This window comes from Vigna umbellata, chromosome 8, assembly GCF_029865625.1.
Source record: "Vigna umbellata cultivar VRB3 chromosome 8, Vumbellata_1.0, whole genome shotgun sequence".
NCBI lineage: Eukaryota > Viridiplantae > Streptophyta > Magnoliopsida > Fabales > Fabaceae > Vigna > Vigna umbellata.
Window position 1 is genome coordinate 20,388,504 of NC_142172.1, and position 15,827 is coordinate 20,404,330.

General features: G+C 35.1%; 1 protein-coding gene across 1 annotated transcript in view; it reads right to left on the minus strand.

Moving 5' to 3' along the window:
• Positions 1–11,488: 11,488 nt before the first annotated feature.
• Positions 11,489–15,827, minus strand: part of LOC148194222 (uncharacterized) — a 28,248-nt gene continuing 23,909 nt past the window's right edge. Inside the window, exons 8-9 of the mRNA XM_088097146.1 lie at positions 11,753–12,004; positions 11,489–11,641 (exon numbers count right to left, since the gene is read on the minus strand). Of these exons, the coding sequence (XP_087953272.1) occupies positions 11,489–11,641; positions 11,753–12,004 (405 nt within the window). The remainder of the gene's footprint in view (positions 11,642–11,752; positions 12,005–15,827) is intronic.

Below are 15,827 nucleotides of genomic sequence, written 5' to 3' on the forward strand. Positions count from 1 at the left end.
CCACCAAGTTTTTTTCAACAACCACAAAGTGACTTAATTGAAGTGCCAACTACCTTATGTCCTCTAGCTCCAACAATTGAATCTACTCTTCTAATTGCCTTCCGAAAAAGTATACATTCTACTTGTAATCCCTCTCCATATTATATCGCTTTAAGTTATCATAGACTGTCTTCATCTATTTATACCTACCTTTGGTTTATTTCTTCTATGACCATCCCAAAATCTGTTACTGATGCCTTAGCCAATCCTGGTTGGTGTCAGGCCTTGCTAGATGAACTAAATGTTCTTCAAAATAGTGGAACTTGGGAGCTTGTCCCATTATCGTCTGGAAAACTAGTTGATTTGCATGTGGGTTTTTGCTATCAAAGTTGGTCTTGATGGAACTACTGATTGGCTCAAAGCTCGTCTTATGGCCAAAGGTTACACAAATTTTTGGGTTAGATTATGGTGATACTTTTTCTTAAATGGAAAAGATGGAATCAGTTCGTTTATTTATAACTATAGCAACTATTCAACAATGACCTCTTTATCAACTAGATGTCAAAAATGCATTCCTTAACAAAGACTTGCAAAAAGAGATTCATATGGAGTAACCTCCAGGATTTTTTGCTTTGGGGGAGTCTTTTGGGTTGGTATATCATCTTCGCAAATCCTTATATGGCCTAAAACAATCTCTTACAACTTGGTTTGGAAAATTTAGTAACGCTGTTCAACAATTTGGTGTGACTTGGTGTGAGGCAGATCATTCAGTCTTTTACCGTCGCTCGAGTGTTGGATGTATCTACTGAATAGTATATGTTATGACATAGTTCTTACAAGTAGTTATAGTAATGACATCTCTCAAATGAAACAACATCTTTGTAATCACTTTCAGACAAAAAATCTTGGAAAAATTAGATATTTCTTGGGTATTAAGGTGAAATAATCCAATGATGGTATTGTTATATCTCAAAAGATGTATGCATTACATATTTTAGAGGAAACTGGGTTGATGAATTCAAAATCTGTGGACACACCCATGGATCCTAATACTAAACTACTACCACATTAGGGGGAGTCAAACCCTGAGTAGTTGGAAAATTAAAATATCTTAATGTTACTTGTGCTCACATTTCCTTTGTAGTTAATGTGGTAAGCCAATTCCTTAATTCCCCGTGTGAACTAAAATCATTGGAATTATGTTACAATTATTCGTTTATTATGGTAAAGGGTTGTTATATGGTTCTAATAACCATACAAGAGTGGTTTGTTATTCTGATGCTAATTGGGCAGGATCTCCTTCTGATAGAAGGTCTACATTCAGATATTGTGTCTCCATTGCTAGTAACTTAATCTCTTAGAAAAGCAAGAAACAAAATGTTGTGGTAGTACAAAAACATAATATAGAGCTATGACCTCAGCCACTTGTGAGCTTATTTGGCTTAAGCAATTTCTTAGAGAGTTACAATTTGGAGATGTCACTCAAATGACGCTTATATGTGATAATCAGGCTACTCTTCATCTTATTTCTAATCCTATCTTTCATGAGAGGACCACACACTTTGAGATTGAGAGTCATTTCATTCGAGAGAAGATTATATTTGGAGATATCAAGACTGAGTTCGTTAATTCAAGTGATTAATTAGCAGATATTTTCACTAAGTCTTTACGGGAGCCTAAAATTTATTATATTTGTAACAAGCTTGGTACATACAATTTGTATGCACCTACTTGAGGAGGAGTGTTAGATATATTATCTTTATCTTTTCTTTATCATTTATCTTTAGTTAGTTTGTTATTATTTCTTATTTGTATTTTGGGCTTAGCCCATATTTCTTCTATTATAAATAGATGAATTTATGTGTTTATTCAAGATAAGAGAGATTAATCCCATAAATAGTTTTCACTATATTCAACAAAGTCTTTGGAGCTTGTGATAGTTAAGCTTGTGTAGAACATGTTTTGGAGTTTAAGAGTGTCTATTCAGGTAAGTGAACTATGTAATTATAGTAGAGTCAATTGAGTCTAACTTATTGTTATGAAGGATGATTAGATTGATAGTAAAATTAAGGATTGAATTGGTATAATGAGATGGTTTAAAATTATTAATTGAGATTGATTATTTTAAAGTTTTTTTGTGTTGCTTATTATGGTTTAAATTTATGCTTATTGTTTGGATGAGAATAGAATAATTGTAATGTTTGATTTGACTTTGTTGATAGGGAGAGCAATGTAAACCCAATCCCTTGTGTGTTTTGTTTTTGATGATGATAATAACATAAATGTTTCTATATGTTTCTTGCACAACACTGAAATGTTTTTGATATAAATATCTGCATTTTTCTATTTGTGTGTGCTTGAACTGATTGGTTTGCTTATTTACTATGGTCATACATATGTTTACATTTGTGGTATGCATACTCTTGTTTTTCAATGACAAAACCACTTGTACAAAGCATATATGTATGAATTAATCGATTACAGTGTTTATGTAATCAATTAGTCTCATCAGATATCAGCAAAAGGCTTAATTGTAGCAAACTGCAAGTTTTAACCGATTACATTATATGCATAATCGATTAAAACTCGTGCCTTTGCCAACATTTGTTTGCTGAGTGCTGTGATGTGTTTTGAGGAGAAAAAGTTTTTAAAGTTGCTTAAGTGTAATACTTAACCGATTACGTAGTTTCCTTAATCGGTTAAATCAAGTATACATTGAAAACTGTTTTGATGTTAAGTCTTAACTGTCATAACGGTCATATTTTCAAATGTTTTGACTTACAATATATGTTCAATCAATTACATTATTTGCTTAATCAATTAAATCTGTTTTAATGTAAATCTGGCATAGCACTATTAAAAGCGTATCCGATTACATTAATTTAGTAATCGATTAAAATGCGCCATTATTGTGAAAATCTTATAAATAAATGTCTTGCGCGCTGTTTCAAAATAACACACTGAATATGTAGTTTTATAACTAACATTTGATTGAGTTTGGAATTGCAGAAAGCATCCAAGAATCATCTTGAAGAATCAAGGATGAAATATGGGTTGAGACATCAAGATTCTGTCAGGATTTGTGCTCAAAGGTTTCTGATCATATTGATAACAATTGAAAAATTGTTCTTTTATTCTTTAAATTGACTTCAATTAGAACCTTTATGACTTAGAAATTAGCTTGAACTCATGATTTTGTTGAATTATTGGAAATAACAGAGTTGGACAGGTTTTATGCTTGATTTTCTTGTTTTTGTGGGTTTTTAGATGAAATTGATGAAAGAAGTGAAAAAGGATAGAGATGGAATTATAAAAGGACACAAAAAGTGTAAAAGAAGAGAAACTGCAAATACCACTCAGCGCAAATTACCGCTGAGCGACACTCGCAAAGAACTGTTGTCACCGATGAAGGGAGAAAAGTCGCTGAGGGGAAGAAGTGGTCACGCGTTATTACCGCGGAGCGGAACTTTTCTGGGCTTGTGTCTACTTTTCTACAATTTTTACAATGTTATATAAGCGTTAGGACGTTCTAGGGTTTGCATCTTTGGCTGGGACGAAGCTAAAACACACTCTTTAACCCCTTGGAGGAGGATTTTGGATGCTAAGGCTCCTTTCTCAACTCTCTAGGGTTCTATCCTTCACTTTTCCTTTGTATTTCATCTAGTTTCACCATGAATATGGTGAACTAAACTTATTTTGTTGTTGGGGAATCAATGTAAATCCTTAGAAACTCTCTTGTATGGAATTTGTTCTTCAAGATTATTTTTATGATACATGCTTTCTTTCATTAATAGTTAGGGTTTTTCCTCTTTTCTCAAAGCATGCATTGTTTAACTCATTCCATGTCATGATTATTGGTTTTGTCGATATTGACACATACGGGGAAATCTAGATCTAGGGAATCTCTCCCATCAGTATATTACAAACCTAGACATAGGAGTATGATAGTTGGTTGCCTTTAAGATTCTGTTCACTATAATGCATGATTAATTGCTAGGGAGACAAGACATTGTAAACTAGTGATTATGATTAGGCTTTCTTAGCTGAGACATCGAGTTTAAAGTAATTTAGAAAGTGACATTAACATTAATGAAAAGAATGATGAATTCCTAAATATAAGAGAGTGGATAGGATGAAATTGATAAACCCCAACAACATATTCATTCATATATTTCAATTCACGTATTTTGTTTCTTCTTGCCCATTGATCATCACATGCATACATATTTACTTTTTAGTTTTTTAGATTTGAAACTTACAACAATTTGTTCACAAGTCTTAATTAATCAATTAATCAATAAATCACATAACTGTCTAGGCCGTGAGTCCTTTGGGAGAATGATACTTGGTCTTACTAGGTTTATTACTTGATACGATTCCGTTACACTTGCCAAGGGTTAACAAGTTTTTGACTTCGTTTTCGGGGATCGAAGATTTGTTCATCACATATCTACATTACTAGAGTGTCTAATGTGAAGATCTGATTTATCTTTTTCAATCTATTGATTGAGTTTTCTATGCATTTGTGCCAAACGAGAGAACTATGTGTGTTCTCATTGAGAGTTGGGATTACTCTCAAGGTTTTTTTTAGAGTTGGATTTCTTTAAGGTTACAAGAAGTTGGGATTGCTTTCTAGGTTGTGAGAGTGTGAGGGTGTTCACCTCTTGTTTGCTGTAATTGATTTTGAGTGGGGAAGGAGAGTGCATTTAGAGGTAGTATCTATATTCTTGCTTGTAAACTCAATCAGTATAGTGGTATCCTTCAACTAAGGTTGTTGAAGAAGACTATATGTAGGCTTGGCCGAACCTTTATAAAAATCTGTGTTGGTTTTTCTATCCCATAAACTCTTTTACTGCATTAATTTTTTTATTGTCTTGCGTGTTAAAGATCATTATAAAATTTCCAAAACGATAGTAAAAGAAAGTATTTTCATTTCAAACCAATTCACCCCCCTTCTTGGTAAGAGAAGTAGCCCTAACATTTCTTACAGACTTGTTTACCTTTTTGAATTTTTGGATTAAAGTCTTTGATTTTAAATTTACGTGTTGATTAATATGAAATTTTAAATTTTTATTGCAATTTCGGATTGGATGATGCTATTGTAAATGGTAGGTCTCAGATGGATGATTTTTTGCTGAAGCGCATAATTTTCGCTCAAGCAAAAAATACAACAGAGACCTAGACACCACTCTTTGTCATTTTCGCTCAAGCAAAGATTTTCCACTCAAGTGAAAATAATAGTGCAACTTAACCAAATCTTTGCCACATTTTTTTTCAAAAAACATTCTTGCTCAAGCTAAATACATTTTATATACTTATATGTTGATTTATGCTTTTATCAACTATGTAATACTTTAAATTAGTAAGGTGAATCATACTAAATTGGGGTGTTATGGTTAAATTCTTAAATTTTCTATAATATAATCAAACAAAACGGGTACAAAACGAAATATCTATATTAAAATTAAATTGTGTTGTTTAATTTCACTATATGATATATTTAATAAATCCAATGCATTATTGTACATACCAGATGAAAAGGCTTGGAGCGAATCAATTAGTGGAGGGCGACAACGTCATTCCTCTGGTGCAAAAACAACATATAACGTTGAATATTTTTGGCTTTTAACGATGTTTTCGTGTTCGACATCATATCGTGAGACGTAATTTTGACGTCGAACACCCACCGTGTGACGTTATGCTTTTATATCCACATCTATTGTTATGAGTTGGACGTCTAATATTTGAATAACTAGTTATATTTAAGGGAAGATTTGGCGTTAAATGTAAGGGCAGGGGACTTAAAGTTGATGTGAAGGACAAAGATTTATGACGTAACGTTGACGTCGATTTATGTAGGGCGATGTTACTAGTTGTTTATAGAGAAGTCGAATATTAAAGTGCTTGACGTCTAATATTTGAATAAATATTTATATTTAAAGCAAAATTTGGCGTCAAAAGGAAGGGGATTGACGTAAGTTGAACGTCGAAGTAAACTGATCGACTTCATGTTTTGTTGATGTTGAGATTGTTGATAGGGGGAGCAAAGGTTCAACTTAACCCACAATCTCAGTGATATTTGTGTTTTTGATGATGACAACACATAATTAATAATACATGTGTATTCTGTGTTACATGTTCTATATTTACATGTTATATGCTTTTGATCAATGTGTTAAATCTGTTTAAGCATATATGAGAGCATGACTGTGTTGTTCATTGCATATCTTACATATGTCTTTACTCTATGCATGCTTTGTTTAACTTATTCAATTGCATGATAATTGATGTTATGAATATGGACACATATAGGTAAATCTAGAACTGGGGAAATTCTCCCGAAAGCAATATTACCTAGACATAGGATTAGGAGGATCGGTTGTCTTTAAGCTTCTGTCCGAATGTAATGAATGATTAATTACTAGGGAGACAAGACATTGTGAACTAGTAATTAGGATTAGGCTTTCTTCACCGAGACATAGGATAAGTCGGAAATCCCAACAACATAATCATTCCATATTTTACATCAATCACTTTTGCATCTTTCAATCCAATTGATCAACACTTGCATTCATGTTTACTTTTCCGTAATATAAGCACAATGATTTCGTTTACAAGTCTTATTTAATCAAGAAAACACATAATTGTTTAGGCCATGAGTCTCTTGGGAAACGATACTTGGTCTTACCATTCATTATTACTTGATACGATTCGGTACACTTACCGAAGTGTTAACAAGTTTTTGGCGCCGTTGTCGGGGACTCGTGGTTTAACTATTCTATTTGTTTGATTATTGATTAGCTTTGACTTGATTTTTATCTTTTTTATCTTTTTATCTTTTTATCTTTTTGTGCTAACAATTGTTTCTAGGGTTTTGTTTTCTTGTGTATGCAAGATACAATTCGTACTAGGAGCAAGAAAATTTTGGAACCTGTTCTTGAAGTATTGGACGATAGTAGAAGGAGGAGGAGAATTCGAACATCTAGAGCATTATTTCCTTCTCTAGAGATACTTTTACAACCCTCACCACAAAGATCTGACTAAAGCATTGAAGAGATGGCCGGAGAGAACAATGGTAGCCGTACTCTAGCGGATTACACCACAGTTGTTGGCCCTCATCACTTTAACAACATTGCTAGGCCGAGGGTTAATGCTGCAAATATGTAGGTGAAACTGGCGTTGATACAATTGGTGAAGAGCAACCAATTTAATGGACTGTCACATGAAAGTCCATATGAACAACCACATTCAACGAGATTTGCAACACTGTGAAGATCAATGGTGTGTTGGATGACACTATAATGCTTAGTTTGTTTCCTTTCTCATTGGGAGGCAATGCTAAGCTATGGTTGAATTATTTCCCAGAGGATAACTTTACTGAATGGGAAGTCGTGGTTTCAAAGTTTCTAAACAAGTACTTTCTACAATCAACAAGGGTAAGCAAGAAATTTCTTCTTTCAGGCAAGGTATGGAGGAAATGCTAGGTCAAGCATGGGATAGATACAAGAGCTTGGTGAGAAAGACGCCCACTCATGGCTTTGATGAAGCAACAATAGTCATTCTTTTCCTTGGAGGTCTTGGTTCACAAACCAAATTGATACTAGATGCCTCAGTTGGAGGTAATATCAAGTGTAAAACTCAAGAGGAAGCTTTTGAATTGATAGACAACATGGCTACTAATGACAATGAGATGCATAGTGAAAGAGGAGCTTCACCTCAACAGAAGGGAGACCTACAATTGCAATCTCAAGATGCCTTGCTTGCACAAAATAAAATTAACACTCAATAGTTGGAAGAAGTGATGAAGAAACTTTCTCTATTGCCACAAGAGATACAGAAAGCTTCATTGGTTCAGTGGCAGCAGCAAAGATGGCAACAACAACCTACTCCATCTAAGAAAACCACAAAGATTGAGGAAACTTTCCAGCAATTCATGAAGATGAGCGTATCTTATTGTAAGAATGTGGAGGTTGCATTTAAAAGTATGAAAATGCATATTGGTCAATAAGATGGAGATTTTTGAGAGGAATGCAAAAAGTAATCTTAGGGAAGAGTGTAAGACCTTTGTTACTAGAAGTGGCAGAGTGTTAGATGAGAGAAAAATAGAGAGAAAAGAGAAAGAAAATGAGAGTGAGAAAAAAACAATTGAGTGGAAAAAGAGGATTGAGAGAGGAAAAAAAAAAGAAGAGGTAGATGAGAGAAAAAAAGAAAGAAGAAGTAGATGAGAGAAAAAAGGAAAAAGATGTTGAAAAACCACTTCCTTGTCCAAAGATCTATTCAAGGAAGGAGAAAGAAAACCAGCTTGATCGGTTCATGGAGATATTTAAAAAACTGGATATTACTATATCTTTCTCTGAAGCATTGCAACAGATGCCGTCATATGCAAAATTTTTAAAGGAGCTCCTTACAAAGAAAAGAAAATGTATTGAGAAGGAGACCATTGAAGTGCAAAATTATTAAAGGAGCTCCTTACAAAGCTTCACTATTCCGTGTACCATAAGAGAATTGGAAGTTGGAAGATCATTGATTGATTTGGGAGCTAGCACTGATTTAATGTCGCTTGCTATGTTCAAAAGAATTGAAGGTTTGGAACTCAAACCTACTAGAATGGCACTTCAATTGGCGGACATGTCTCTTAAATACCCATACGGGGTGGTTGACGATGTACTAGTGAAGGTAGAAAAATTTGTATTTCTAGTGGATTTTGTCATAATGGAGATGGAAGAGAATGGAGATGTGCCTCTCATCCTTTTTGCAAGCATTTATGAAGACTGCTAGATGATGAAAAATTTATGAACACCGAAATACGGCGCCACAAACTTGTTGAACAATCGGCAAGTGTGACCGAATCGTTTCAAGTAATAAACTCGGTAAGACCAAGTATCGTTCTCCCAAAGGACTCACGGCCTAGTTTCACTTTTGACCGATCAGTCTTACACTGTTGACCGTTCGACATGACTTCTACCACTTCATTCAGCTTCTCCTATCTCACACCGTTCGGCCTAGTTCACCACCTTCACACCGTTCAGTCTCTGTTATGAACCGTTCGGCCTAGTACTGTTTTTGTCTTTTTTGGGTTCCAACTCCTTTCTACTTCAACTTCTTTCATCCAATTCATCTTAATTCTTGTCAAAACAAGGAAAACCGAGCATAAAATCCATCCAACTCTCTTATTTCCAAAACTTAAACAAAAGCATGATTTCAAGCTAGTTTGTAAGTCATAAAGGGTGTTTTTAATATTAAAATCAAGTATAAAAATAACGGTTTTTCAACCGTTAATCAGCAGGTTAGGCTTTTTATTGCTTCCTAGATGGATATTCTAGATATAATCAAAATGTGGTAGATCCAAAAGACCAGGAGAAGACATCATTTACGTGTCCATTTGGTGTATTTGCTTACAGAAATATGCCATTTGGGTTATGTAATGCCCCAGCTACGTTTCAAAGGTGTATGCATGCAATTTTTGCGGATCTCATAGGGAAGTGTATTGAAGTCTTCATGGATGATTTTTTGGTGGTTGGAGATTCTTTCCAAAGGTGTTTGGCGAATCTGGATATTGTCCTTAAGAGATGTGTTCAAACGAATCTTGTGCTTAACTGGGAGAAATGTCATTTCATGGTAACAGAAGGAATTGTGTTAGGTCACAAGATTTCTACTAGGGGGATTGAAGTGGATAAAACCAAAGTAAAGGTCATTGAGAAACTTCCACCACCAACAAATGTGAAGGTAATTAGAAGTGTTTTAGGCCATGTTGGGTTTTATAGAAGATTTATTAAAGACTTCTCAAAGATTGCCAAACCATTGAGTAATTTGCTGGTTAAAGATGTACCTTTTGTGATGAATGAAGAATGTTTAAAAGCTTTTGACATCTTGGAAAGCAGATTGATCTCAGCGCCAATGATTGTAGCTCCAGATTGGAATCGAAATTTTGAATTGATGTGTGATGCCAGTGATTATGCAATAGGTGTTGTGCTGGGTCAGAGAAAAGAGAAAGTATTTCATACTATCTATTATGCTAGCAAGGTTTTGAATGAAGCTCAATTGAATTATGGCACCACAGAAAAATAATTTCATGCTATTGTGTATGCTTTGGAGAAGTTTAGAACTTATCTCATTCTATCTAAAGTGATCATCTACACAGATCATGCAGCTATAAAGTATTTTCTAACCAAGCCGAATTCTAAGCCGCGTTGATTAGATGGGTGCTTTTACTACAAGAGTTTGATGTGGAAATCCATGACAAGAAGGGAAGTGAAAATGTAATAGCTGATCACTTATCTAGGTTGGTTAACAGTGAAGTTACAACCAAGGAAGCTGAAATCTGGGAATCTTTCTTAGACGAAACACTCAGGTATATCCAACAAAGGCCGTGGTTTGCTGATATGGCTAATTTCAAAGCTGCAGGAGTAATTCCAGAAGATCTTAATTGGCAACAAAGAAAAACAATTTTACATGATGCCAAGCAGTTTATTTGGGAAGATCCTTACTTGTTCAAGATTGGAGCTGATAACCTTCTAAGGCTGTGTGTTACAAATGAAGAAGCAAAAGGAATTCTCTGGCATTGTCATGATTCATGTTGATGGATTGACAAGTGTACCAAATCACAAAAACACATCATAGTTGAATCAAAGCAGTGTAGTTCATTCAAGCAAAGTACAATAACAAAACAATTGATTAAAAAGAAAACAAATAACAAAACAAAAGATTAAAAAGAAAGGTTTATAAAGCTGGGTTGCCTCCCAGTAAGCGCTTCTTTAACGTCACTAGCTTGACCCAATAAGGCACACACCAAATAAAAAGAAAAATTGCAAACTTAAAGAGATAATAAACAAATAGAAGATTTTAGAGCACTGGGTTGCCTCCCAGCAAACGCTTCTTTAACGTCACTAGCTTGACCCAATAAGCTCATGTCACATATTTGATCTTGGTGTCATCTTTTCCTTCTCCACATCAATTCATCTTCACCAGCTTCCTGTTCACCTTTTTAGTTCTCCTTGAAATTGGAGATTCAATCTCTATTAGCCCATCAGCTATGAGTTCTTTCACAACTCAAATCTTTTTGTTGAATCTCACTTGTATCCCTAGCCTATATGAATTGTTGGAGAGTCTCCTCAAGCTTTGTAGTTTTGTCAGATAGAGAGGGTTATTGTTGCCATTGTTACTGCTGCTACTGTGGTGGTCTATTGAATTGCCCACCAGTTTGCCCAAACTGACTTTGTCAATTGCTAGGATGAGATTTCCACCCTTGATTATAATTGTTGAGACGAAACTAGTTGTCCATGTAACTAACTTCTTCATTGATATTCTCAGGCACAACACATTGACCATTGATATGATCACCACCACATTGTTCACAAAGTTGTTGTTGAACTTGTGAAACATTCCGGCACTCCTTTGGTGGCTGAGAGAGTTTCTTTGTCAACACCTCTAACTGTTGAGTGATAATCTTATTTTGAGCAAGCAAGACATCATAAGATTGTAACTGTAACATTCCCGTGTTGATCTTTGATTATGGGAGGTATTTATTCAAGAACTTAGCAACCACATCTTCCCATTCAGTGAAATTGTTTTCAGGGAAAGAATTTAACCACAATTTAGCATTGTCTCCCAATGAGAAAGGAAACAAGCTCAATCTAATAGCATCATCCAGTACTCCATTCAGCTTCACAGTGTTGCAAATCTCATTAAAGGTGGTCAGATGCTCATATGGACTTTCATTAGACAACCTATTGAATTGGTTGTTCTTCACAAGATGGATCAACGCAGGCTTCACCTCCATATTCACGACATTGACCATCGGCTTTGCAATGCTGTTAAAATGATGAGGGCCAACCACGATTGCATAATCTGCCAAAGTGCGTCTGCCACCACTGTTGTCCATGTTTTCTTCATCTGATTGTAAGACCTGTGAAATTCTTTCTAGAGAAGGTACTCTAGATAGTCTCTTTCTCAATGGCCTTCTATTAGTCTCAAGTCCTTCAAGTACAGGTTCAGAACTTTTGGTTCTCCTTGTTCTAATTGTATCCTGCATAAACTAAAAACAAAACCCTAGAAAATATTGTTAGCACAAAAGTAAATAAAAAAAATAAAACACGAAAATAAAATAAATTAGAATAAAATAAAATAAAATCAAATAAAATAAAAAAAGTAAAATAGAATAAAGCCAAAACTAATTAAGAATCACACAAATAGAATAGTTTAAACTGTGAGTCCCCGACAATGGTGCCAAAAATTTGTTGATGGATTGGTAAGTGTACCAAATTACACAAGTAATATAAAATGGTAAGGCCAAGTATCGTATCCTAGAAGACTCTTGGCACTAAACAGTTGTGTGATAACTCGATTATTTAAGACTTAAATGAAAAGAGATAATTGGTTTCAAATGCAAAGACAAAAAATTAAATATGAATGCAATTGATCAATAGCAAAGAACACAACGATGAAAGGAGGTTGTTTATAAAATGAGATGATTATGTTGTTAGGGTTTGATTTCACCAAGTTTACTCTCATGTATATAAGATTCTTCTTTTTACATTAATGTTAACGTCACTCACTAAATTACTTAGAACCCGATCCCTCGGCGCAACAAGTCTGCCTTAATTCCTAGTTCGTGCAATTCCTAGCGTTCCTAGAAAATTAAGTCTGAAGACGAGCAAGTACTCATGCCCTCATCTCTGATAAATATTACCCTTGGAAGAATTCAACAAGAACCTGAATTGTAAGGAACCTCCCGACACTCATGCAATTCATAAATCATTCTACTAAATGAGTTAAATAGAGAAAGCATTGAAACAGATGAATTCCTAACAATTAATGGAAAAACATATAAATTAAGAATCAATTCAAATACATGAGAGTTCACAAGGATACATCATCCCAACAACAAATAGAGTTTAGTTTGCCATAGACATGGAGAAACTAGATGAATAATGGAAAATCATGAGATAGTGAAACCCTAAGAGTAGAGAAGGAAGCTCCCGCCTCCAGATCCGCCTTTAGAGAGTAGAAGAGTGTGCTGTTGTGTTGCTCTAGCCAGAGATACAAAACTTAGAGTGATTGGGTCCTTTAAATAAAGTCGGAAAATAGTAGAAACAAGGCCTGGTCCAAAAGCGTCGAAACAGAGCAAAAACTGGGCCAGATCTGCGACGCACGACGCTCGGGCATTTAGGGTGCCCGAACGGTGGACATCGATTTTCTAAGGCTCAAGCCTCCAGATAGGGCGCCCAGGCTTCGTGTTGTTCCTCCTTTTGGTACTTTTCCAAGCCTTTGTAATCTCTAACTCCTTAGCACTTCATCTCTACTTTCCGTGTTCTCTCATTACTTGTCAAAAGAAGGCAAATTTGTCATAAAATCATCAAATTCAACCTCAACTCTCTTATTCACACAACTTAATGAAAAAGCATGAGTCCAAGCAAGTTTCTAAGTGAAAAAGGGTGTATTTAGTATCAAAATGACATCACAAATAATGGTATTTTCAACTGTTAACAATTCACCTTTTGGGGGACATTTTAATGGAGAAAGAACAGTAGCAAAAGTTCTCCAGTCAGGATTTTATTTGCCTACCCTGTTTAAAGATGATCTTTATCATGCTAGAAATTGTGATAAATGTCAAAGGACTGAGGCTATTTCAAGATGTCATGAGATGCCATCACAAGGCATTTTAGAGGTTGAAGTCTTTGATTGCTGGGGTATTGATTTTGTGGGACCCTTTCCACCATCTTTCAACAATGAATACATATTGGTGGCAGTGGATTATGTGAGTAAATGGGTGGAAGCTCTGGCTTGTCCCAAGAATGATGCTAGCACTGTGATTAAATTTCTAGAGAGGCAAGTATTTTCATGCTCTGGAACTCCAAGAGTACTTATTGGTGATGGAGGATCTCATTTTTGTAACTTTCAGCTTTCAAAAGTACTCAAACATTATGGTGTGAGACATAAGGTGGCTGCACCTTATCACAGACAAATGGGCAAGCTAAGGTGTCTAACAGGGAGATAAAGAGGATTTTGGAGAAAACAATTGCTTCGTCAAGAAAGGATTGGTCACAGAAACTGGATGATGCTCTCTGAGCATATAGGATGACAATGAAGACATCTATGGGTTTATCACCTTACCAGCTAGTCTATGGGAAAGCATGTTATTTGCCAGTGGAGATGGAGCATAAAGCTTTATGGGCTCTAAAATTTTTTAATTTTGATCCCTCAAATACTCAAAATAAATGCAGAAGGTAGATATTGGAGCTTGAAGAGATGCAGTTGCATGCATATGATTCATCCAGGAATCACAAAGAAAAGGTAAAATTCTATCATGACAGGAAGCTGATAAAATGAGTTTTTAATCCAGGGCAGCATGTGTTGTTGTTCAGGAAGTTGAAGTCAAAGTGATCAGAACCGTTCATAGTGAAGGAAGCACGTCCTCATCGAGCAATTGAATTAGTAGATCCAGCTGCTATTTATCCACGGAGAAGTTGGGAGGAGAAGTGGAATGTCTATCAACAATTATGAAGCCGAGAGATCCATGAGCTTATTAGGTCAAGCTAGTGACGTTAAAGAAGCGCTTATTGGGAGGCAACCCTGTTTTCTAAACTTATCTTTGTTTTATGAACTTATTTGTTTTAGAGTTTTTAGAATAGGTTGTGATGTACTCGGTTTGAAACCTTTATTTGATGTGATGGTTTGATAGTGATTTGTGCATGATAAGTATTGCTTGATGATGCTTGGCTATTGATTGATGTTGAGATTATGCATCATATGCTGATATACAGGTGGTTGTTCACAAGCTATGTGAACAGATGCATGATGTCGTGATTGTGATTATGATGCTAAGCAGGATTTGTATCTGGAATATATGGAATGTTAAATGAGCCTATATGTAAGGTTTTGAACTCGAGAGTTTTTGTGAATGATGGCCATTACTTTGAAAGCATGAATGACTTTGCCCAGGTTTCTATGATTGAATCAATTGCTTGCATGTGTCATATGATCAAGGCCATCAATTGTTATCCTTTTTTAGCCAATGCTTGATTTTAGCCTAATAAAAGAGAGCACCATGTGTTCTATCCTTTGAACCTTTAGCTTCAAACAGGATTTGAAAACCCTTTTTGAAAATCTTTACCTTGAGTTAAGTTGAGAATATTTATGGTATTGATAAAGGTTCAAGTTTGGGGTTGTTGGGACATTTGAAAAGAGAAAATAAATGAGCAATGAACTAAGTGTTGAGCAAATGAAAAGAAAAAGAAGAAGGAAAGAAAAGAAAGAAAAATAAAAGCTCAATGCAAGGGAAAGTTGGGAATAAGTAAGAATGGTTGTGAGGAAAGTATGAATGAATCTCTTAACTCAAGGATTTTGTGATCTAGAAAAACCAATTTTCTTCTTAACCCAGCCACATTATAAGCCATAGAAAAGTCCTTGTGATGATACTTGCAAGTGAGTGTGTTTGATTGTGGTTAAATGAAAGACAAAGTTGATTTATGTGACATTGTAATAACAGAGTGAATGAGTGACCTCTATATACACTTGTGTGATTGAGTGAAACACTTTATCTGGTGAGGAATGATTCCATGAGCACATGATTACATCTATGCTTAGTTAATTGATCATTCATGAGAATAACATCTGTTGGATATTATGTGATTATGTGAACACCATGATGAGTTCTTTTGAATCAAGGCATGTGTGCATCTTGACTGAATTCTATTTGGTGAGCTAATTTGAGTAATTACTTGTCTTGAAAGAAAGAGTTTTTGAATGTGTTGAACCATTGTATTGATTGGTGGAAGACTGAGTTACATCTTGTTTGCTTGAGGACAAGCAAAGTTCTAAGTTTGGGGTTGTGATAACGGTTTTTCAAC